Source organism: Lepus europaeus, chromosome 17, assembly GCF_033115175.1.
Source record: "Lepus europaeus isolate LE1 chromosome 17, mLepTim1.pri, whole genome shotgun sequence".
Lineage (NCBI taxonomy): Eukaryota > Metazoa > Chordata > Mammalia > Lagomorpha > Leporidae > Lepus > Lepus europaeus.
In genome coordinates, this window is record NC_084843.1 from 60,328,778 (window position 1) to 60,351,316 (window position 22,539).

General features: G+C 64.2%; 2 protein-coding genes across 2 annotated transcripts in view; both read left to right on the forward strand.

Annotated features, from left to right (window-relative positions):
• UNC5B (unc-5 netrin receptor B) overlaps positions 1-14,368 on the forward strand; it is a 72,673-nt gene extending 58,305 nt beyond the window's left edge. Inside the window, exons 3-17 of the mRNA XM_062214430.1 lie at positions 626-769; positions 1,176-1,279; positions 2,190-2,370; positions 2,863-3,030; positions 3,562-3,726; positions 3,872-3,904; positions 5,330-5,524; positions 5,758-6,147; positions 6,624-6,711; positions 7,747-7,915; positions 8,037-8,270; positions 8,693-8,842; positions 9,278-9,442; positions 10,147-10,328; positions 11,226-14,368. Coding sequence (XP_062070414.1) covers positions 626-769; positions 1,176-1,279; positions 2,190-2,370; positions 2,863-3,030; positions 3,562-3,726; positions 3,872-3,904; positions 5,330-5,524; positions 5,758-6,147; positions 6,624-6,711; positions 7,747-7,915; positions 8,037-8,270; positions 8,693-8,842; positions 9,278-9,442; positions 10,147-10,328; positions 11,226-11,391 — 2,534 coding nt within the window. The 3' untranslated portion in view covers positions 11,392-14,368. The remainder of the gene's footprint in view (positions 1-625; positions 770-1,175; positions 1,280-2,189; positions 2,371-2,862; positions 3,031-3,561; positions 3,727-3,871; positions 3,905-5,329; positions 5,525-5,757; positions 6,148-6,623; positions 6,712-7,746; positions 7,916-8,036; positions 8,271-8,692; positions 8,843-9,277; positions 9,443-10,146; positions 10,329-11,225) is intronic.
• Positions 14,369-22,270: 7,902 nt separating this feature from the next.
• Positions 22,271-22,539, forward strand: part of SLC29A3 (solute carrier family 29 member 3) — a 36,325-nt gene continuing 36,056 nt past the window's right edge. The window contains 1 exon segment of the mRNA XM_062214808.1: positions 22,271-22,327. Coding sequence (XP_062070792.1) covers position 22,327 — 1 coding nt within the window. The 5' untranslated portion in view covers positions 22,271-22,326.

The following is a 22,539-nucleotide window of genomic DNA, read 5'->3' on the forward strand; positions in this document are numbered from 1 at the left end:
GCCCCAGCCTCTTCAGGTACACACTGGGCCAGGATACAGCTTCCTCTGGTTCTGCAGGAGAGAGCTGGCCAGCATGCCTGCGAGGCCTGGCGGGCGCTGTGTGGACAGCAGTTGGGCAGGGGGACGACAGCAGCATCTAGGCACTGGGGCAGGATGGCAGCCGGGGTGGGGTTGGGGGACTTCCTTCCAGAAGTGGGGCCGGGCCCAAAGCTGACAGTGACTGGGAATCCCCTGGGCACAGAGAGGCAGAGAGGGAGTTGCATGCTGGGGATCAGTGTCCAGTGGCCTGGGGCTGCCAGCAAGCAGGCCAGGAAGATGCCCAGATGGGCTGCAGTGGGTGGGGGAGGCACGTGCATGGGGCAACTGCAGAGACTGGGGGGGAGAACCCGCAGAGAGAACTGGACACACAACCAGGGGATGGCTCGCCTGGCACCCGGTGAAGGGCACAGCTGGCTGCAGGGTGGAGAATGGGTCCCGGGGCAGAGGGCCCACGCGAGCCACTGCACTGTCCCGGCGAGGGGCCTTGGCGGCAGAGGAGATGGGACTGAGAGGGACTCAGGGTGGGGGGCGAGAGGCATCAAGGCGAGGGTCCCGAGCTGCCCCTGACGGTGTCTCCCCCCCCCAGGCCTGCGGGTGCGAGAGGTGCAGATCGAGGTTTCGCGGCAGCAGGTGGAGGAGCTGTTCGGGCTGGAGGATTACTGGTGCCAATGTGTGGCCTGGAGCTCCGCAGGCACCACCAAGAGCCGCCGTGCCTATGTCCGCATCGCCTGTACGCCTCCCTGGCCCCTCCCACCCCCCAACCCTGGGGCCCCTCCCCTTCCCCCGTGGCTCCTGTATACAGTCCCTGACTGCAGGCGCCTGCCGCAGGGGTGGGCACACAGATGCCAGCTTAGAACCTGGGCCACTAACAGCCCCAGGCTGCCTAATGTCCTTTGTCACCTACTTCCGTCCTGGGCCACTATGTGCTGAGGGTCCCGGGGTCAGGGAGAGAATACTGTTCCCCTCTCTATCACCTGGTGAGGCCAACTTTGGAAAAGAGAAAGTTCCCCCTGGAGAAAGACAGGGGATCCCCAATTCCCTTGGTGTGTACTTCCCCCTAGTGGCCACAGCAGGGACCTTTAAGTTCCCGCCTTGCCCCAGCTCACTTGGCCTGGGGACTCTCTGCCTTCTCCCAGACCTGCGCAAGAACTTCGACCAGGAGCCTCTGGGCAAGGAGGTGCCCCTGGACCACCAGGTGCTCCTGCAGTGCCGCCCGCCGGAGGGGGTGCCTGTGGCTGAGGTGAGCAGTGACAGCGGGGCAGGATCCTTTACTTCCCATGAGCCACCGCGGCACCTGGGACTTGGGACAGAAGAGGGAGCTGCAAAGCTCAGCAGCACATGTAAGATCCCAGCTGAGCCCTCTCTGGCAGAACCCCATGGGGCCCAGGCCAGAACCCAGGGCTCCTCGGGCTTGACCGTGGTGTCCCCTGTCCCTGCACCCCCCAGAATCCAAGACCTGCTGTGTGGTCACCAGGTGCTTCATTTGTGTGCACCCACCCACGTGCTGGTGACAGCTTCCCCTCCCCACAGGGCTGCTGGGTCCCTGGACACTGCCCGCCTGTCCCCTCCCTCCCACACATGCACGCACCTGCACCGTGGCCCAGGAATCAGAGCTGGGCTCAGGGGACCACCTGAGTTCACCACTGGGGCATTGGGAAGATGGACTCCCAGCTCGGGATCCTCCCCGTCTGGCCCCCTGGTGCTAGGCCCCGGGCAGTGGTCCTCACAGCCGCCCCACCAGTGGACGTTGTCTCCTGTGGCAGAGCTGGGATTTGAACCCAGGGCTCAGGTCTTGATGCCCTGCTAGGCTACCCTGAGGAGTGAACGAGGAAGACAGGACAGGCACCGCCAGCTGCTGGCACTCGGCACCTGCTTGCAGCCGGGCGCGGTGCTCAGCACTTTGCCAGCCCTGACTCGGGGTCCTCCCAGCAGCCCTGTGGGACACGTGCACCTTACAGATGGCAAAACTGATGCCCTGAGGGGTGCGTCTCCCCCCAGGACCACCCAGCTGGTCAGGAGTGTTCATGGTGCTGAGTGGATGGTGCCTAGCCCGGTGACACACCTGCCGTACCGTTCACCGAGACCTCCCCTGCCCACTGTGCGGTGCCCCCCCCCCCCCGCTCCTCACCACGCCCACCCCGCTCCCGCAGGTGGAGTGGCTCAAGAACGAGGATGTCATCGACCCCAGCCAGGACACCAACTTCCTGATCACCATCGAGCACAACCTCATCATTCGCCAGGCTCGCCTGCTGGACACAGCCAACTATACCTGCGTGGCCAAGAACATCGTGGCCAAGCGCCGGAGCACCACGGCCACCATCATTGTCTATGGTGCGGGCTCTTGCAGTGGGAGGGGCCGTCAGGGCTGAGGGAGGGAGGGAGGGGTGAGTCTGGACTGTCCTTCCCACGCCCCCCAGCCCTCCCGGGGAATCCCTGGGATTCCCTCCTCAGCCCAGAGAGGGCGAGGGACTTGATCAGGGGCGCACAGCAGTCAGTGGCCAGGGGGAGTGTCCAGTCCTGTTGGAGTCCCCGTAGCTAAGCCTGTTATCCCAGCAGAGTTGGGGCCCTGCTGTTCCTTGGGCTCCCCCTTGGGAGGGGACTGAAAGCTGACAGAGGAGCCCTGTGCTGGCTCCAGCCCCAGGCCCAGGCTTCCAGCCCCCATCACTCCCAGGTCGATTCTGACTCAGTGTCGCCCTCTCCTGGCCTTCACCTGCCACTGCGTGTGGGGCAGGGACTGGGCCCTGCCTGGGGAGGGCTGCCATCGGGGGTGGAGTGGAGAGTGGCAGAGCCAGGCTAAGTGGGCGACGGCCACTTTCCCTGCAGTGAACGGCGGCTGGTCCAGCTGGGCAGACTGGTCGCCCTGCTCCAACCGCTGTGGCCGAGGCTGGCAGAAGCGCACACGGACCTGCACCAACCCCGCCCCCCTCAACGGAGGGGCCTTCTGCGAAGGCCAGGCCTTCCAGAAGACGGCCTGCACCACCGTGTGCCCAGGTATGCACTGCCCACACCTGGCCGGCCTCCCCGGCCTGTACCCGGTCACGAGAGTCCTGAGTCCCCAGGGTGGGGTTGGGAGGTGTTTGTGCTGGGGCCCATGCCCGCCCGCCCATGCGTGAGCCCTACCTCCGCTCCTGGGGCGCTGCAGTGCAGGGTTCCTCTGCCCTGCGAGCCCCTGAGCTCAGCGAGAGACTTGGGGCCCCTGGTCGGTCCTGTGAGAATCCCCTTCCTGTTCTTGTCTTCCTCTGTGTCCCCCTGTGCCCATCTGGCGTGTTCTCCCGCTCTGTGCGGCTGTGCGTGTAGAAGGTGTGTTTTCCGCCCCGGGTCTGCGTCTTTGCGTGTGCAGTTGTGCGCTGGGTGGCCATGCCGAGGACCTCGTGCGTCTGTGTTTGTTGGCCTGGTGCCCCTGGGGCCGTGTGGCTGCGGCGTGCGCGTCTGCGTGGCACGCGTGTGTCTCGGGTTCCCGTCTCCCTGCCGCGGTGTGCACGGCTAACTGTGCGTGTGCACATGTGTGCTGTGCTCCCGCAGTCGACGGGGCGTGGACGGAGTGGAGCAAGTGGTCGGCCTGCAGCACCGAGTGCGCGCACTGGCGCAGCCGCGAGTGCATGGCGCCGCCGCCCCAGAACGGAGGCCGCGACTGCACCGGGACGCTGCTCGACTCCAAGAACTGCACGGACGGGCTCTGCGTGCACAGTGAGTCCTCGGCACGCGCCCCGGGCCCGGGCCTCCCTGCCCGGCCGCCGCCTCCATCACCTTCTCAGCACCATCTCCCATCGCCTTCTCTGCCACCTTTCCTTGGCACCTGTGTCATCATCTTTCCCTTTATTTCCCTCGACAGATAAGAGAACTCTAAGCGACCCCAAAAGCCACCGTAAGTCCCTTTTCACTGCTGTCCTCTTTTTTTGGGGGGGGCAGTCCCTGATTCTCCTCGGCCGGCTTTTCCTGGGTGTGGGATATAGGGCAGGGCAAGTCAAAGGTGCCCCCCACATCAGCCCCCGCACCCAGTGCACGGCTCTGCGTCCCCATCACGGACAGGGAGCTGAGGCTCAGAGCTAGGACCCAGCCGGGAAGTAGCAGAGCCAGGACTCGGACCCAAATATTTGTGGGATCAGCACCAGTGCTCTTAACCCTGTGCCCTCAGCCTTCCGCCCTGAGACAGCCAGGACCAGCACCACGCCTGTCCGCCCCGTGCCCTGCTGTGCCCCTGCAGCTGCCAGCAGGCCTCCCGGCTCATCTCCATGGGACCCCGCGGGCGGGCCGGCCATCCCATGGGAATTCAGCCATGGCTTCCAAATCTCTCTGGAATATGAAACCAGCCATGCAACTGGGGCAGGCTGGAGGCTGATCAGAGAGCGTAACTCACCAGGCGTGGGAGGCGAGGCGTTAGGAAGGCAGAGCCAGAGGCTGTGGAGGGGCGAGCTGCTGGCCCTACGGGGGCTTCTCTGGCAGCTCTCGGGGGCGCCAGGACCCCGGGGCCCAGAGTGAGTGCCACGAGGAGGGAGCGGCGGGAGGCAGTCAGGAGCGTAAGTCTCCAGGGCTGACCAAGGGCCCTGCCTGGCTCTGAGACTCTGGCTGACCCCGAGCTCACAGAGCTGCACGGGTGTCCGAAAGCGGACAGGCAGCTCGGACAGCTGTGGCCATCTTGGCCTCGCCTAAGCTCGGCAGCAGGGTAGCCACTCTCTGCGCGTGGCTGCTTGGACTTAGGCTTAACTTAATAAGTCCCTCAGTTTAAAACATCAGTCTTGGTGTTGCGCTGCCTTGTGTCACACGTGCCTTGTGGCTGGGTGGGGGCAGCGCACACAGCATTGCCCTTCTCCTAGAAAGCTCCGCCCATCTTGACCACACCCTGTCTGACCTTGGATGGTGGCTTGTAGCTGGCCTGCATCGCCTCCCTGAGCCCCGCCCGCTCCCCCAGCTCCCCCTCCACCCCTCACCAGGCATCTCATTCCACTCGCTCCACCACCTCCCCCACCTTCTACTCGGGGAACAGGGGAGGGAGGGGCGGCTGCCTGGGCAGGTGCAGCGATCCAGGCTCTAAGGCCCAGGTCTGGTGGCCCCGGCGGCGAGCCATAGCATGAACGCCTTTGTTTGCAGCCTCGTCGTCAGCCTGCATGGGAGGCAGGGCAGGGGCCTCGGGGCCATTTCCCTGGTGATGAAGAGGCTGAGCAGAGTGGTTCAGGTCCCCCGTGAGGTCACGGCCTACTGGGACGGGGCTCTGGCTAGAACAGTGCCCCCCAACCTGGGAAGCCCGCCAGGCCTGGGCTGGTTCCTCACGGGCCCCCTCCTGTCCCTGCAGTCCTGGAGTCCTCGGGGGACGTGGCGCTGTACGCGGGCCTCGTGGTGGCCGTGCTGGTGGCCGTGGCGGTCCTGTCCGTGGTGGCCGTGGTGGTGTACCGCCGAAACTGCCGCGACTTCCACAGTGACATCACCGACTCGTCCGCCGCTCTCACCAGCGGCTTCCACCCAGTCAACTTCAAGACAGCCAGGCCCAGTAAGGAGCCCGCGATGTCCTGGGGTGGCGGGCGTGGCCAGGGCCCCCACAGGGGTGTGGTGGCAGCCAGACCAGGGCTCGGGCTCCCGACTCCCTCCCGGGCTCCCCAGCTTGCCACAGTGGGCGGGGCAGAGGCAGTGGGTGGGGCAGAGGCAGTGGGCGGGGCCTCTGCCGTAGCCGGGCCCTGCTGCAGGTTCAGGGCTGGGGCTGACGGCAGGCACCTCCCCATGCAGACAACCCGCAGCTGCTGCACCCGCCTGTGCCTCCTGACCTGACAGCCAGCGCCGGCATCTACCGTGGGCCCGTGTACGCCCTGCAGGACTCCGCCGACAAGATCCCCATGACCAACTCACCCCTGCTGGACCCCCTGCCCAACCTCAAGATCAAGGTCTACAGCTCAGGCACCACCGGCTCTGCACCGGGCCTGCCAGACGGGGCCGACCTGCTGGGAGTCCTCCCACCCGGCACCTACCCTGGCGAATTCCCCCGCGACGCCCACTTCCTGCACCTGCGCAGTGCCAGCCTTGGCTCCCAGCAGCTCCTCGGTCTGCCCCGTGACCCGGGGAGCAGCGTCAGCGGCACCTTTGGCTGCCTGGGCGGGAGGCTCAGCATCCCTGGCACAGGTGGGCCCCTGCCCTGCTTGCTGGCCGTCCAGCTCCCTTCTATACAAGATGCAGCCTCCTAATCCCATTTTACAGATGGAGAAAGTGAGGGTCGGGGGCAAGAAGGGACTGTGGGAGGGAAAACTGACTGGAGCCCTGGCCCACCCGTGAGCTCACCAAGGCAAGGGACGTGTGGGCCTGTTGGTTTCTGAGCCTCAGTTTCTCTGTGCAATGAGGGTGCCCATCCTGGGTGGCAAAGCCAGCTGCCTGGTGTCACATCCCGAGCGAGGGGTAGGGCTGACCCTGAAGCCTTCTGACCCCAGCAACCTCAGAGGCCCCTGTGGTACAGACAGGCCAGCTCCAGCCAGGGGCCTGGCCTCTCCTGCCCAAAGCCCCCAGACCACCTGGTGCTCCTCTGCCTCCCCCTGCCCCTAGCTGGGACCAGGGCCCACTGCCTGTTCTCCAGCCCCTCCCTCCTGACCTCCCCCTCCCCATAGGAGTCAGCCTGCTGGTGCCCAATGGAGCCATCCCTCAGGGCAAGTTCTACGAGATGTACCTTCTCATCAACACGGCAGAGAGTACCCTGTGAGTAGAGACCCCGGCCCCTGTGGGCCGCCCCTCCCCTTCCTCTCCCTCCCTGCTTCCTGCCAACACTGAGGTCAGGTATCACCTCCTTCTCTTTGTTGGGCCCCTGCGTCTGAGCCCAGAGGCAGCGCCCCACGGAAAACCTGGATCTCTGTCCCCATTTCAAACAAAACCAGCATCAGAAATCATGAAACTGAAAGGCAGTGGCCAGACAGGCTGCAGGGGTGACAAAGGGTTAATAACCTTACCGTGTAAAGAGATTCTGTGAACTAATGAGAAAAAGCAAATGTCTCAGTACAGCCACGGGCACAGGATATGAACAAGTGTCTCTCTCTCACACACACACAGAGGCCAGTGGGTCATGAGAAAATGTTCGACATAATTTGTACTTAATGAAAAATAGACTTGAGATAATGGGAGGTTTTTTTTTTTTTTTTTTTTGCTCAAGAAATTCGCAAGGATTTTTTTAAATCAGTTAAATTGTGATACTTTAAAGAAAGTGCTTATTTACTTATCTGTAAGGCAGAGCGAAAGAGAGAGTTCTTCCAAATGTCCCTGAAAGCTGGGGCTGGGCCCAGCCAAAGCCAGGAGGCTGGATCAACACCCAGGTCTCCCACGTGGCAGGCAGGGACCCAGGGACCTGAGCCATTGCCTGCTGCCTCCCAGGACTCAGACCAGGCGATTCTGATGTGGGTTCAGGTGTCCCGAGCAGAGGTTTAGCCCGCTCCGTCTGCTCCAAGGATGTTTTTCAAACATTAGTACATTCGTGGGGACCCGGCCCTCACGGGGAGCACTGGGGTGCGGGCTCCAGCTTTCCCGAGGGCAGTTTGGCAGCCCCTGTGAAAAGCATTGTGGGTGCAGAGCCTTCGGAGCTGTGAGCATCTAGGGGTGCAAACTCTAGTCTGTGCCATTCTCTCCACCTCCTCTGCCCCCCGTCCCGTGACTTGTGGGGGTCCTGAGCCCTGCCCTGTGTCTGCAGCAGGCCCGCCAGGGTCTGCAGGCTCACCTCACCACCGCCCTCTGTCCTGCCCCCAGCCCACTCTCAGAAGGGACCCAGACAGTATTGAGCCCCTCGGTGACCTGCGGGCCCACGGGCCTCCTGCTGTGCCGCCCCGTCATCCTCAGCGTCCCCCACTGCGCCCAAGTCAGCGCTGGTGACTGGATCTTCCAGCTCAAGACCCAGGCCCACCAGGGCCACTGGGAGGTGAGGAGCCGTGGCTGGGGGGCCTGGGGAGGCTGGGGAAGCCCGCTTGCTCCCAGCCCAGCCCGGCCCGGCTGACATGACCGTCCACCCCCCATGCACACACACTCGCTGTCCCCTGCAGGAGGTGGTGACCCTGGACGAGGAGACCCTCAACACCCCCTGCTACTGCCAGCTGGAGGCCAGCTCGTGCCACATCCTGTTGGACCAGCTGGGCACCTACGTGCTCACTGGCGAGTCCTATTCCCGCTCAGCGGTCAAGCGGCTGCAACTGGCCGTCTTCGCCCCCGCCCTGTGCACCTCCCTGGAGTACAGCCTCAGGGTCTACTGCCTGCAGGACACGCCTGTGGCCCTCAAGGTAAGGGCAGTCACCCCCGGCCGGCCAGCTGCATGGTCCCTCCCAGCAACCCCCTCCCTGGACTCATGGTACCGTCCGGGCTCCCCTTCCCCTCATCTGTCACTCAGGCGGTCCCGAGGCATCGACCCTGCAGGATCAGTTTGTGCTGATCCAGCTGTACGCTCATAGTCTCATTCAGTCCAGGGCCTGTCTGTGCACCCAGCCGTCCTCTGTCCATCCACTCGTTGGTCTTTCCTTCCGCCTGTCCTTCTTTTCATGCATTTCCCATTGTATAGCCATCTCTGTCCGTCTGTGTGTCGTCTACCTCCCCAGCAAGGCGTCTGTGAGTCCCCGCACCCTGGTGTCCTTGCTTTCGCGTATCCCCACTGCCAGCCCGCGAGCGGCACCCTGCTCAGGGCTTCCCTCCCTCGCCCCGCCTGCAGGAGGTGCTGGAGCTGGAGCGGACGCTGGGCGGCTACCTGGTGGAGGAGCCCAAACCCCTGCTCTTCAAGGACAGTTACCACAACCTGCGCCTCTCCCTCCACGACATCCCCCACGCCCACTGGAGGAGCAAGCTGCTGGCCAAGTACCAGGTGAGGGCTGAGCTGGAGGAGGGGGTGGGCTGGCGGTGGGCCCCGGGGGCTCCCTTCCACCCCGCTCTCCTCACTGCCAGTCCGAACTCGGTGCCGCTCACAGCTGCACTCGGGCCCATGAGCCCCCTCATGCTCAAGTGCCCAAACACCTGTGCCCGTCGTCCTCGGCGGGTGTGGCAGCGTGGGGTCATGGGAGTATCCCAGCCCGACATGCCTGCACGTGCAGAACCTTCAGCCTTGAACCTGCCCCTCCCCAGTGCCCCCCTTCTCGGCTGCATTCTGGAACAGAGGGCCTGGCACAAACACAGCAGGCCAGGTCTTCCTCCGCCCGTGTGGACTGCCCCCCAGCGGTCCTCGCCCTCCCTCGGGCCGCTTCTGCCTCCATTCCCTGTGGGGGCGGGGCGGGCTGCCTGGCACTGACCCACCTTTCCACAGGAGATCCCCTTCTGCCACGTGTGGGGCGGCAGCCCCAAGGCCCTGCACTGCACGTTCACCCTGGAGAGGCACAGCCTGGCTGCCACGGAGTTCAGCTGCAAGATCTGTGTGCGGCAGGTGGAAGGGGAGGGCCAGATCTTCCAGCTGCACACCACGCTGGCAGAGGTGAGGCGCGGGGCACCGCCGTGGGGCTGGGCCTGCTGTGCGTGCATGCCTCGCTGCCTCGCCACGGGCTCACGCGCCATTGTCCCAAGGCTCAGCCGGGCTATGTGGGTTTTGGCTGACAACTGACACTTACTGATGATGTTTGTGTGCTTGGCACGCCCCAGGTGACACACACCATCTCACTGCCTCTCCACACCACTGGGGAGACCCACGTGACAAACCCCCCAGGGGCATGAGAAAGTGGGCCACAGGGAAGGAGGTCTGCACCCAGCCACAGAGGTGGCCAGGCTGGCTCTGAGCCCAGCTCGCTGTGACCAAGCCTGGGGCTCCCATCACCATGGCCCTGGATTGAGGATCCCAAGCCCAGGCCCCCCCAGGGTGCCAGTGCCGGCTCCTCCCTGGGGTACAGGGTGGAGCCAAGACCCAGGTCTGGCCCAGCCCTGCCCCCCACATGGATCTGACGCTGGACGCATCACTCCGGCTTTCTGGGCTTCTTTGAGTAGGCGTGGATTTGCCTGACTCCCTGAGGCTGCACCCACACTGGACCCCAGCAGTGCGTTTGCCGGGGCAGCCGTGCAGCCTGTGTTCTCGGGAACTGAAGCACGTGCCGCTGGCAACCCCAGCGAGCCCTCAGTCCCAGGTGGGAAGCTGCAGGTGCAGGTGGCCAGGCGTGGCCCCCTCACTCTTGGCCTCTGCCCTTCCAGACGCCGGCGGGCTCCCTGGACGCCCTCTGCTCTGCCCCTGGCAGCACCGTCACCACCCAGCTGGGACCATACGCCTTCAAGATCCCGCTGTCCATCCGCCAGAAGATATGCAATAGCCTCGACGCCCCCAACGCGCGGGGCAACGACTGGCGGCTGCTGGCACAGAAGCTCTCCATGGACCGGTGAGCAACCCAGCCCACAGCCCTCTGTGCCGGCTCCTGTGGGCCACGGCTGGCAGCGGGTCTGGGTGTGCTGAGCCTCAGGGAGGGTGCTATTGCCAGGCGGGCTGGAGGCGGCCACCACGCTGTCCGGGCCCTGCTCTGATCTCGCCCCGTGCGAAGACGAGTTCCTAGAAAAGCAGAGGTACAAGATCAGTTTATCTGGGTGCAAACACATATTGAAGTCCCTGCATAGTTTTTTTTTCAAATGGGATTCCCATGAACTTGTTGAAGATCCCGTGTGTGTGCGTGGACTTCAATATTTCTCGCATCTAAATGAACTAATCTTTTAGTTCCACTTTCCCTGAACTTCCTGGAAGTCCCTACATAACACCCACCCACCTCGTGGGATGGACAGCCAGGCACGCGCCCGGGGCAGAGCAGGTGTTGTGGAAGTGCCCGCTGGGTGGCCGGCTGCTCACACACCTTGGTGCCAGAGCTCGCTGGGAGAACTCCAAGTGCTGGATAAACGCAGCGGCTGGAGTATTGCATTTATCCACAGAACACCTGTGGGCGACCTACGCCGTCTTACTAAGGTTGGGGGCGGGGGTGAAAAACGGCTGAGGCGTTCTTCCGGCCGAGGTTAGGAAGGAGTGAGGGTCGCGGGGCACAGACAGCCCTCCCCCGGTGCCAGTGTCTCGAGTGGTGATGACGATGGACAAGCTGCTCACGTGCTGGAGATGAACGCTGACTGGCGTTGCTCCCGCTCTAGAGGAGGGGAGACCGAGGCTCAGAGGGGCGCAGTGGAGCCTACGAGTGGGACCCAGGGCTGCGGAGCCGGGAGCCTCGGCCCCCCTGCCTCTCCGCCGGGGAGATGCCGAGTGCTCAGGGCGCCCAACGCCTTCCCCTCCCCTCCGCCAGGTACCTGAATTACTTTGCCACCAAAGCCAGCCCCACAGGCGTGATCCTGGACCTCTGGGAAGCGTTACAGCAGGATGATGGGGACCTCAACAGCCTGGCCAGTGCCTTGGAGGAGATGGGCAAGAGTGAGATGCTGGTAGCCATGGCCACCGACGGCGACTGCTGAGCGCCTGGGACCACGGCGGCAGGTGGTGCGGGAGGCGCAGGGCAGCCTCCAGGAGGGGACCGCCACCACTGCCGCCGCCAGCTCACAGCTGGGACCCCGGCCTCCTCCTCCAGACCCCTCCCGCCCAAGCCCCAGACCACGACCAGCCTTAGAGATCTCCGTCCTCTGTTGCTGACAGGGTCCCACTCCCTCTGCGTCCCCCGCCATCTCTCCTGGCCCCAGGCCTCCACATGGGAACCTCAGAGGGGAGCAGGGGCGGGACTGAGGGCCCTGGGGCCCGTCAGGGGGCATGGGGCGGCTGCCTTCCTCCCCCAGCCTCAGCCCTGTGACTGCCGGCCTCAGAGCTTCTGTTTCAGCTCATTCTTCACTTTCTGCCTTGGTTACTGGTTTCTCCCCGTCTGCTTTCACGCCCTTCCCCTCTTTGCAAGGTCAAGTACAACTCAGACAGACTTGGTCCCATCTAAAAGCAAAAAGGAAAAGCAGAAATAGGAAGCTTCAGACCGCTAATAAGGCTCAAAGAAGAAAAACACCAAAACCACAAGGGACAGGAAAACCCAGTTTCTTAGGAAACGCAAATGATTTATTATCCAGATATTTGGATAAGTCCTTTTTAAGAAAAAAAAAAAAAGAAAATGAAAAACAACACAAAAAAATAGAAAACTCTTTTCTTGCGTGGGCACGAGTGCGTGTGCATGTGCGTGCGTGGGTGTGTCGGCATGCGGGTTGGGGAGACAGAGACTGAAGGCGGGATTCTTTGCTGCTAACAAATGCGCCCGGACCGAATTCCAGCAGGGCCTCGGCCTCCCCAGCTGTGCGGGTCACACAGGGCTGTAGCCATGGTACCAAGTTTCCCGCTCAGGTCTCAAGCCAGGGGGAGCCCAGGGATGGCATGGGTGGGGTCCTTCCTCCCCGACGGCCCCAAGGCAGGTGCCTCTCAGGCTCCTGGGAATCCAAGTTAGAGGCACTGGGATGGAAAATGTGAGCGGACCAGGCCTGCTGTGAGCCAGGGAGAATGTTCTGGTCTGGCGGCTCCTGGAGAGGGTGTGGTCCAGAAATGGGGCTGGAGAAGCCTCCCTGGTCAGCCCATGTCCTGGGGGGCTGGGGAGCTGTACCCCTAGCGTAGGGCCTCCAGAACACCCCACCCAGCATTCTCCAGGCCAGGTGGACTGGAGCAGGTGGGCACTCCTGCTGCCCGGGAGTCCAGAGCTGCCCTTCCTCGGCCTCCGTGTCTCCTGCTGTGTTACAGAAGCGGTGGCCCACGGGCCTGTCCAGCTGCAGGAGCGTGGGAGGCGGGGCCAGGGTCTGGCTGGGAGTGGAGGCAGCAGGTGGACAGCCATCTCCCACTGCTCAGCTCCTCCCCCGCACCCCTGCCTACTGGGAGACCTTCCAGGTAACCTTCCAGGATGGGTTGGGCGCCCGGGGTAGGGGAGGGCTGGCATGCAGCACCACCCCCACATTGCTCTGGGACATTGCGGGGGCTGGACTGGGGAGTGTCCCGTCTCTCTTCAGTTGGTGTGGCTGGGACCAGGCCCCCTGCACACCCCAGGCACAGGCACCTCATCAAAGGCCTCTCCTTGGCGCCCATGGCGAGGCAAGCGCCAGCTCCCCACCGGCAGCGCTGGGCACGAGCCCCAGGGCTTGCCCCGGCAGGTCCCTCGTGGCCTTTGGAAGCGAGCCTGGGAGAGGAACAGGGTCCCAGCAGCAGTCCCCACCTGCGGCCCAGCAACCTGGGCCAGGGTTGGCTGTGGGCAGACCAGGACCTGCCTACAGGTGTGAGAGAGGATTCCTTCCATCAGGGCTGCTGGCAGGGCCAGGCCTGCCTTGGTGGCCGGGCCACACCTGGGTGCCGGCAGTAACTCCAAGGCTCTCGGCCCTGGTTCATGTGCTCGCTGCCTGCCCTGCCGAAGACGCCATTCCGGTGGCCTGAGCCCACGTGAGGGCAGCCCGCCTGGCCAGAGCCCACGCATGCCCTCACAATGTTCAGGCCGTCATCTGCTTGCAGACCCTGGAGTGTAGCCCAGGAGTCTGAAGTCAGGAACCCGGCCCCAGCTCTGCCTGGAAACTGCGGTGTGGCCTTAGACATGCCACTGCCTCTCTGGGCCTCTGTGTGCTCTGACATCTAGAAGGTTCCACAGCTGCCGCCTACAGCCCATGGGGTTTGCATGGTTTCTGGGGCTTCCAAAGGGAGCCCCAGTGGGTAGAAGTTCATCTTGGCCTGCCTGCCCCTCCTCACTGTCCCTGGCCTCTCACCTGTTGACCTGGCCCCAGGCTGGGAGCTTTTAGCGAAGAGGCCCAACCGGCCACCCAGGTGCCACTTCCCGTCTGACTTCCAGAAATTGTGCACCGTGGCCTGGAGCACAGAGCCAATTGGCTGAAGGCCCCCGCGAGGGTTCCAACTGCCCGGCTTTGCCGGGGAGGCCACGCAGGGCTGGCTGAGGCCGTCTGTCGGCAGTGCTGCTGTGGCTGCTCCCCTGGCCGCCTGCTTCTCTTGTTCAGCCCTGAGATAGCCCTGCGTGGTGGATGCTGTGGGGACATGCAGAGCCGCTCACGCTGTTCCTGTCTCTTGTCTCTGGGGTGTGTGTGTGTGTGTGTGCGTGTGCTTTCTTCTCTGCGGGCACATCAGGGCGCCCTGGGGAACACGTGGAGGTGGGCGCACCTGCTCTGCCCTCCTGAGCCTACAGGGTTGGTTGGTGTCTCTTCTTCGTGCCTCTCCCTCCGCCTTCTCTCACAGGTCTCCAGCTCAGGGGCAGGGTCCTCCTGCAGGGCACCACCCAGGGCCTCTGGTCCCCTGCCCCCGGCTCCCAGGAGGTGACCAGGGGACGGTCTCCTGGCCGTGGCTGTGTGTCCAGGGATGACCCCAGTCCCAGCCCTGTTTATTCTGTAAACAGCAACCTGTAAATAACGTTTAGCATTCCTATTGTAACAAATTAATTTTTATGAAATAAATTATATTTCCTAGTCTAATAAAAAAAAATGCCACTTGTATTCTGTCTTCTTGCTGCAGGCTGGCGGGGGTGTCCCTGTCCTGTCCGAGCTCTCTCAGCCCTGGGAACCATCCCAGCTCAACAACCTCTTCCCACAGAGGGAATCCTGGCCCAGAGAGGGGGTGGCTTCCCTACGGTCACACCGCAGCCTGAAGCCTGAGCTGCATCTGGGTGCTGGTCCCTGCGCACCAGGTGGTGCAGCCCTGGGTCTGCTCAGGAGTTGGATTTCAGGCCACCCAGGCTGCCTGGGAGGGGCTCGGGGCACGTTTCACTGAGGGTGGTGTGCAGACAGAAGGGAACTCTGGGCAGGATTTTAATTTTTTTTCTTTATTTGAGAGAGCTCCTATTCATTGCTTTACTCCCGGCATGCCTGCCACAAGGACTTAGGGCCAGGGCTGGGCCAGGCTAAAGCCCAGAACAGGAGCTCCATCCAGGTCTCCCTCTTGGGAGGCAGGGACCCAAGGACTTGAGCCATCACCTGCTGCCTCCCAGGGTGTGTGTTAGCAGGAAGTGGAATTGGGCATGGAGCTGGGACTCAAACCCAGGCCCTGCAGCACGAGATGCGGGCGTCCTAGGCATTGGCAGCCGCTGAGCCAACGGCCACCTGTGGGTCTCCATGTTGACAGGGATGTTTCTAGCAGATGAGGGTACAGGGATTTGTTCTGATAAATCTGTGTTGGTGCTAATTTTCCCAAAGATAGAAGAGCCTGGGGCAGGGGAGGAGTGCCTTTAAAAAAGGTTTATTTCATTTGAAAGGCAGAAAGAGATCTTCCATCTGCAGGTCCACTCTGAAGTATCCACAATGGCCAGGGCTCCAGGCTGAAGCCAGGAGCCTGAATCTCATTCCAGTCTGCCCTGTGGCTGGCAGGAGGACCCAAGCACTCGGTCCATCTTCTGCTGCCTTCCCAGGTGCATTAGCCGGGAGCTAATCGAAAGTGGAGCAGCCAGGATCCCAGCCGGCGCTCCTATGGGATCCTGGTGACGCAGGTGGCCTAACCCACCGTCGCACAGCGCAGGTTCAGGTGTGCAGTGGGGACGTGGTCCCGAGCCCTGGCCCTGGGCCTCTCTACAAACTGCCTCCGTGCTGCTTTCTCCGGGTTGCATCAGGGGGACCGTGGTGCCCGGCCCAGCTACTTCCCTCCCGCGTCCCTCCGTGGGTTGGTGGTGAGGCCGGTCCTCTCCCCAGGAGCCACTCTGTGCCTGACGAAACCCAGGGTAGTCTTGGCTACTGGGCCTTTGGGTCACAACAATTCCCTTACCTCCCTGTGCCCGGGGACAGGTGCCTGGCACCCACACCTGAATACCGCAGCAGCCCTCGGAGGGTGCACAGAACCACAGGGGTCCATCAGGTTCCCCTCATGGACTTCTGGGATGACCGAGGGGGTCCCTGGCTGCAGCTGAATCCATCCCCACCTGATGCCAGGATCTCCACGAAGGCCCCAAGCAAGGGCGTTCCCAGCCTCTGCTTGCATATTTCCAGAGATGGGGAGCTCAATACTTCTGTTCAGTACTCACAGCAGGCATTCGCTGAGAGTTCTCACTCTCTCCGGACGAGCTGGCTTTGCCCTTGGGCACCAGCACAAAGAAGCTGAAGGCTCTCCCAGCATTGGCCCAGCTCCCACGGCCCACCCCACAGCCACTCGGCCTCCTGCCCAGTGCCCCGGTCCCTCCCATGGCTTGGCTTAGCCATCTGTGCTCTCGTGAAGCCGGGCTGTCTCGGCCATCAGGGGTGTCGGGGAGGGTGGGTGGGTATGAGCCCAGGTAGGGCCTGGTCCCGAGGAGACTGGGGAACGGAAGCTAGCTTGGTGCAGAGTCCCAGCTCAGCCGCAGGCTTCAGGGAGCGAGCGCTGGCGTCTGCCTGACCTGCGTGGAAAGCCGGACCCTGCCGTCTGCTCCCCATGTGCCCGTGAGGAAATCACCTCGGATTTCCCACGCTGGGAGTGACACGGCCCTCCCCACAGACACACAGTGAGGGTGAGGTGCGGTAACACGCGTCGATGTTAGGAGAGCGGGGGCCGGCATAGTGCAAGGCCAGCACCCTGCATGGGAGCCTTGGATCAAGTCCCGGCTGCTCTGCTTCGGATCCGGCTCCCTCCTCCTGCACCTGGGAAGACAGCAGACGATGGCCCAGTGCCTGGGGCCCTGCACCACGCTCCTGTTTATACAGCCCAGGAGGAGCAGCAGCTCCGTGCTTCCGAGACATCCCGACATCACAAAGCTCTCAAGGATCGAGTGCATCAGGGATGCCCCAGGCTTTCCCTTCCCAGGCAGAGCCCATCCTCTCCCAACTCCCAGTCCAGTGCTCCTGCGACAGCTGGTGACCCCTCCCCCAACACCCTCCAGCCATGCCCTCCTCTCACCTCCAGAACTGACCCCACAACCATCGCTGGGAGCCGGGCAGGCAGGGACGCACCTCCTGGCCATCCACATCCAAGCACAGTCGGCCCCTTGCCCACCTGGGCCAGGACCCCGACTCCAGAGCGCCCGGGCTGGTGTGGCCACTTGGCCAGGGTCGGTCACAGCCCCGTGCAATCAGGCTAGTATTAGGCAACACGTTAGGTGCTAAGCTGCTGAAGGAAGACGAGCCATAACGAGTGCATGGAATTTGATTTTTTTTTTTTAAATAAGGCAAGGCTATGAGCTGGGACAAGGGGAGGGAAGACCACTTCTGTGCTCCTGAGCAGAGGAAGGGACTTGTACCGGGGAGGGGGAGGTGCAGGGGGTGTGGTCATGGGTGTGCACCAAGCTTGGACAAAGTCCTCCCCAGAGACAAAAGGAGTGGGAGTTGGGGGCCCAAGCAGAGGGGAGCCCTGGCAAATCCCCCAGGATCTGATGGGGCCCAAGGGCTGCAGGCCGGGGAAGGTGCCCACAGGACCCAGAGCAGACCCCAGAAATCTGACACCAGCCGCTTGGCCCCCAGCCCCAGCCCCTGGCATAGGCTGAAGCTGACTCCCCGCAGGAAGACCAGGGCCTCTGCGTGTCTGCCCTCCCAGGGGCTGACGTCAGCTGGAAATGAAGCGCCCGGCTCCTGGCTTCGGACCTGCCCAGCCCAGCCATTGCAGCCATTTGGGGAGTGAACCAGCGGATGGAACATCTCTCCTCTCTCTCTCTCTGCCTTTCCTTCTCTCTGTAATTCTACCTTCAAATAAATAAACAAATCTTTTAGGAAATCAATTGTTAACTTTTTTAAAAACATGTATTTACTTATTTGAAAGGCAGAGTGACAGAGAGAGTGAGAGACAGAGACACAGAGAGAGAGATCTTCCATCTGCTGGTTCACTTCCCAGGGCTGGGCCAGGATGAAGCTAGGAGCCAGGAACCCCATCTGGGTCTCCCACACGGGTGGCAGGGGCCCGAGCACTTGGGCCACCTGCCACTGCTTTCCCAGGCGCACTAGCAGGGGGCCAGATCGGAGGCAGAGCAGCCAGGACCTGAGTCAGTGCTCTGATATGGGATGCCAGACCCCCGTGGCTAACTTCTTCACAGAAACCACAGAACACGCAAGATGATGACCACCAAGCTAGAACACCAGACCCGGGGAGCACCCTCCAAAGGGGCCGCAGACAGACATGAAAAGCAGTAGCAACGGGAGCTCTCCGGGCCGGAAGTCGGGGCCCTGGGGAGTGTGACAGCCACGCTGAGAGAAGTCACTGCAGTGACCCCACTGCATGCAGTCTGTCTGTAGGTGGGAGACCGCGGGGAGGGTGCCGGTGGCAGTGGGAGATGGGGAGCAGGTGTGGGGGGCTGGCCCAGAGGGAGAGTGCCGGGGAGAAGGGGCTTCCCGGTCGAAAGCGCACAGCTGATGCAGGCCGACGCGGCGCCGAGGACTGGCACTGCCTCTGACGTGTGTGCAGGAGGCAGGGCCAGCTGGGGGGGTGTGGTCAGCGGCTCACCGTTCTCACCAGCCGGCAGGTGCCCTTCAGCCAGGCAAGCTCACGGTGCCACAAGGCCCCGAGGACGATGCTCGGGCGTTACCCACCCCCATGGACCCTTGGGGATGGCCCGTGATGGAGGGGAGACAGGGGGACCTGGGCTGGCACTTCCAGGAGAACTGGAACTTTCTAGAGGGGGCCCTTGAAGCAGCACGCAGCACGCAGATGAGTTTGAGGGGGGGTTGGATTTGTATTTGATGAGGGCAGTTACAGGTTCGGAGTCATGAGTGACACCTGTGTGCCCAGCAGCCCTGGAACCCAAGCCCTCCGTGCAGCCGTGCAGGGCCAGAGAGTGGCCACCAGGTGGCAGCATCGTCCCGGGCCTTCCGGGCCTCCCGGGCGCGGCGGCCTGGGTCCAGCGGGCTGACTTCTGAGCAGGCGCCGCGGTGACGGGATCGGCGTGCGCGAAGGGAGCTGGGCGAGCGCAGAGGCTCTTCCTGGTCAGGTCAGCGCGCTCTGGACGAGGGGAAGCGGCTGGAGCCGGCAGGCAGGGCTCCAGCCCTGGAGGGTGGGACTGGTGCTCCTCCAGCCCTCGCGTCCAGCCCCAGGGCGGGCTCTGCCGCTCACCCCTGAGCCACCGGAGCCGGCTCCGACCGCTCTGGTTGTTCATGAGCAATGCCCCTGCGCTCGGGGTGTGTGCTGGGGTCAGTGGGAAGATTCCTGGCCCCCTCAAAGACCCCGTTCCCGGGGGTCCCGCCCCCCACGCAGGGGAAAGGGAGGAACGCCACAGAGGGGCCGAGAAGACGCTGAACAGAGCCCTCGCCCCGCCGCCCCGAGTCTGTCACATCGATCCCGCCCTCCTGCCCGTGTCTACGCAGCCGTCAGTTCCCGCGGGACAGAGGCGGAAGGACGCCCCGGGGTCCCGGGGGCTCCTGTGTCCCAGTACACCTTGGGTTCTCAGGCTGCTCTGCTGTGGGCCTGTCTGCGGTCCCGGCAGTACCAGCCGCGACCGCGCGATGGCGATGGCGAGGCGAGGCTCACCCTCGGGCAGCGGGCAGCACTGTTAACCGCACACCTGCTCTGTGCCGCCTAGGAGGCCGTGAGGTGGGAACCATCGCGCCTCTTAGAGACGAGGAAGCTGAGGCTTGGCCTCCCAGGATCACACCCTCAGCACCCGCGCCCAGGTGCGAGCTCCAAGCCCAGGGGGGCCTCCATGTTAGCCGGGTGCTGGGTCCCCCAGGCCCCAGTGCCCTGGGGCGCACGCAGCAGGCCTGTGTCAGAGTGGGAAGGCATTGTCCCAACGCACGCAGAACTTTGCGGGGCCTTTGCAGACCAAGAAGGGCCAGGACACCATTAACCCCGGACCCCAGTCACTAAGGCATCTCCGAAGAGCAGGGTTCCGCGAGCCGTGGCCGGTGCAGCTCGGATCCCAGCACCACGGGCAGCAGGGAAGTGTGTGCTGGGCCAGGGCTGAGCGCGTTTTGCATAGACTCTGGGGGGAGACGCCCTGTAACCCGCGGGGGCTGCGGAAGAGAGGGGCAGGACAGCCTAGGGACACGTGCCTGCCACTTCTGGGCTGGCCAGCAGGGGGCGGGGCGGGGTGGGGTTGAGCGTCGGCTTAGGAGGGCAGAGCCACGGCGGGATGTGTTTTGGGGCGCCTGAAGAACCCCTCTATCCTCCCCTCTGTCCCAGCGGGCACAGCCTTGCCTTGTGGGGAGGTCCTTCTCCTCCCTTCCTCTCCGTCTCTTCCTCCTTTTTCCTTCTTCACGTGTGTTTGAGAACAGAAAGCTAGGGCATCTGCCACGCACGGGCAGCCCTTGTTGGGTTAGATCCAGGGCTGGAGTCCCGGCTTCCTGCCAGTGCTGACCCCGGGAGGCCGTGGTGATGGCTCAGTCCCTGCTGCCTGCGTGGGAGCCCTGGACTGAGCTCCCAGGTGCCAGCCTTAGCTTGCCCCGGCCCGGACGCTGCAGGCAGTGGACCTCGCATGGACACCTCGGTGACCCGCGGCTGTGCAGCGTTACCACGCCCTCCCTGGTGGCCCCTGCCGAGGCTTGTGCGAGGGTGGGGATTTGCATCAACCCTACCGTCAGGTGCAATGCCCCACCTGCTCCAGCCGCACCCCAGGACCGATGGGGGGGCCTGGCAGGAGAGCGTGGCTGCCCCGTTCCTGAGCTCCGGTACAGTTCCAGACAGATACGACTGTGGGTGTCCGCGGTGTGCTGCCCCCAAACATGTCCCTTGGGCCCCAGGAGCAGACACAGGAGCAGGGGAGGAGGGGCGGCCCAGCAGAGGCCCAGCAGCAGCAGGGGCTGGCACCTGCACAGCAGACCCCCTGCTGGCCTGGCCAGCTTCCCCCGCTCACCGCCCAGGACCGGCTGCGCCCATGCCCTTCCCCTGCTGGCTAAGCCTGAATGCCAGATCCCCTTCGTAAAGAGGTACTCGTGGCTCCGAGGTCCCCCACGCAGACACAAGGAGTGCACGTCCTTGAGCTGGCCTTTGGGACAGCAGTGCTCGCCCACAAAGGGCTCAGCCAGCGCAGAAGAGGTTCTGTTGTCTCCCTACAGCCCTGCCCAGGCGGGGCCTGTGTGGCTGTCGGGTGGGCCCGCACCTGAAGTGTCCCCCTGCCAGGTCGGCCGCGCGCTCTGGCTCCCCTCGGCTCCCCCTCCTGGCCCCCGGGTCCCTGTGCTCTGATGAGCTGTCAGGGGACCTGCTTTATTGCCTCCTTGCTGAGTGCCCAAGGACAGGAGACTGGCTCCAGGTCGTCGGTGGGGTCAGAGCCACAGGCGGGGCTTCCCCCAGCTCTCCCTGTGCCTCCCCCAGCCCCCAGAGCCCCAGGCAGGCCCCACTTGGGAGGCCAGGCCCGGCCACTGCCGACCACTGCCGGCAGCAGCCCTGAGGATCCCCCAGGTGGCCTCTCCGCCACATTTGGGGGTGAGGGGACTCCCTTAGAAGCAAAGGAAATTTGCGGTGAGATCCACCCTCCCAGTGTTTCCCAGGGGGCCCTGGGGTCCAGCGAGGTCCTGATTCTCGCATGGCTCCCCAGGCCACTGGGGTGCAGTCAAGATTCACGCGGGGGGTGGGGAGCAGCTTCTAGCCCCTCTGCTCTGAGCTGGGGGCTGACAAGTTAGGGTGCTGTTCCCCAAATGTGCCTGCTGGGGAGCTTATTACACGGGGCTCCCAGCCCCAGCTCCCAGCAGCCGAATGGCCGGGGGCATTCATTCATCACACGCTTGTGGGCTGTGCATCGTGGGCCCAGTGCTGAGTGACAGGTCCAGGGAGCAGGTGAGGCCCAGCCAGCACCTCCACAGGGGGCCCTGGGTTCTGCACGGTGAGCAGAGACACTGATATTAGGCTAGTGCCTGGGGGACCCGGGACAGGGAGTGGCCTGCCCCCAGACCTGTCCGCACTCCCGGGGCACTGTGGAACCTGTGAGCGCCGGCAGCCCCTGCCAGGACCTGCTGTGGAAGGTCCCGGAGCCTCTGGCCCTGAGTCGACCAGATGCCTGCTCTGAGGTCGGGGTGGCCCCGGACCAGGGTCACGAGGTTCCGCTCCCTTCCTGCCAGCACACCTGCCCGGGGCTACCTGCCCGGCCTGGGGTCCCGGCGCCAGGGATGGCAAGGACCAGGTTGAGGCTCTCCTGAAAAGTCGCCCAGCCCGGAAGCCAGGTTCACCCGGAGCGCCGCGATCACGCAGGGACTGTGGGCTGCACCTTCTCCAGGGGGGCGAGCGTCCTGGGGCCCCGGACTGCGGAGGGAGCTGCCTGCGGGGCGCAGCCCACGGTGGGCTGCCGCCAAGGGCAGGAGGGGGATGCAACAGCGGCGGGCAGGCCAGGCCCCGGGCGCCCTCCCGCGCCTGTCTCAGGGTGTAGGGGGCGCAGACGGCCAGGCGGGGGCGCGCGGGCGCCGGGAGAGCGCGGGGCCCCGAGCGAGTCTGCGATCCGGGAAGCGCGGCGCCGGCGGGCGGGCGGGCGGGCGGGGCCGGGGAGCGGCGAGGGCCGGCCTGCAGCCCGCGGCCCTCCCAGCCCGAGTCGCAGTGGTCGTGCGGCCGGGAGGCGGCGGAGGCGGCGGCGCGGCGGCGACAGTAAGTGGGGCCGGAAGTCGGACGCGGCGCGGACCCTCGGGCTCCCGGCCAGCCTGGCTCGCGCGCTCCCGCGGCCTCGCTTCCTGGCTCCGGGCAGAACCCCGGCCCGGATGGGCGATGGCCTGGGCCAGGGTCCGGAGCCTCCCTGGAGCCGGCAGCGGGGCTTCCCGGCCCCGACGATGGTGGGCAGCCTCGGCCCGCTGGGGCTGCTG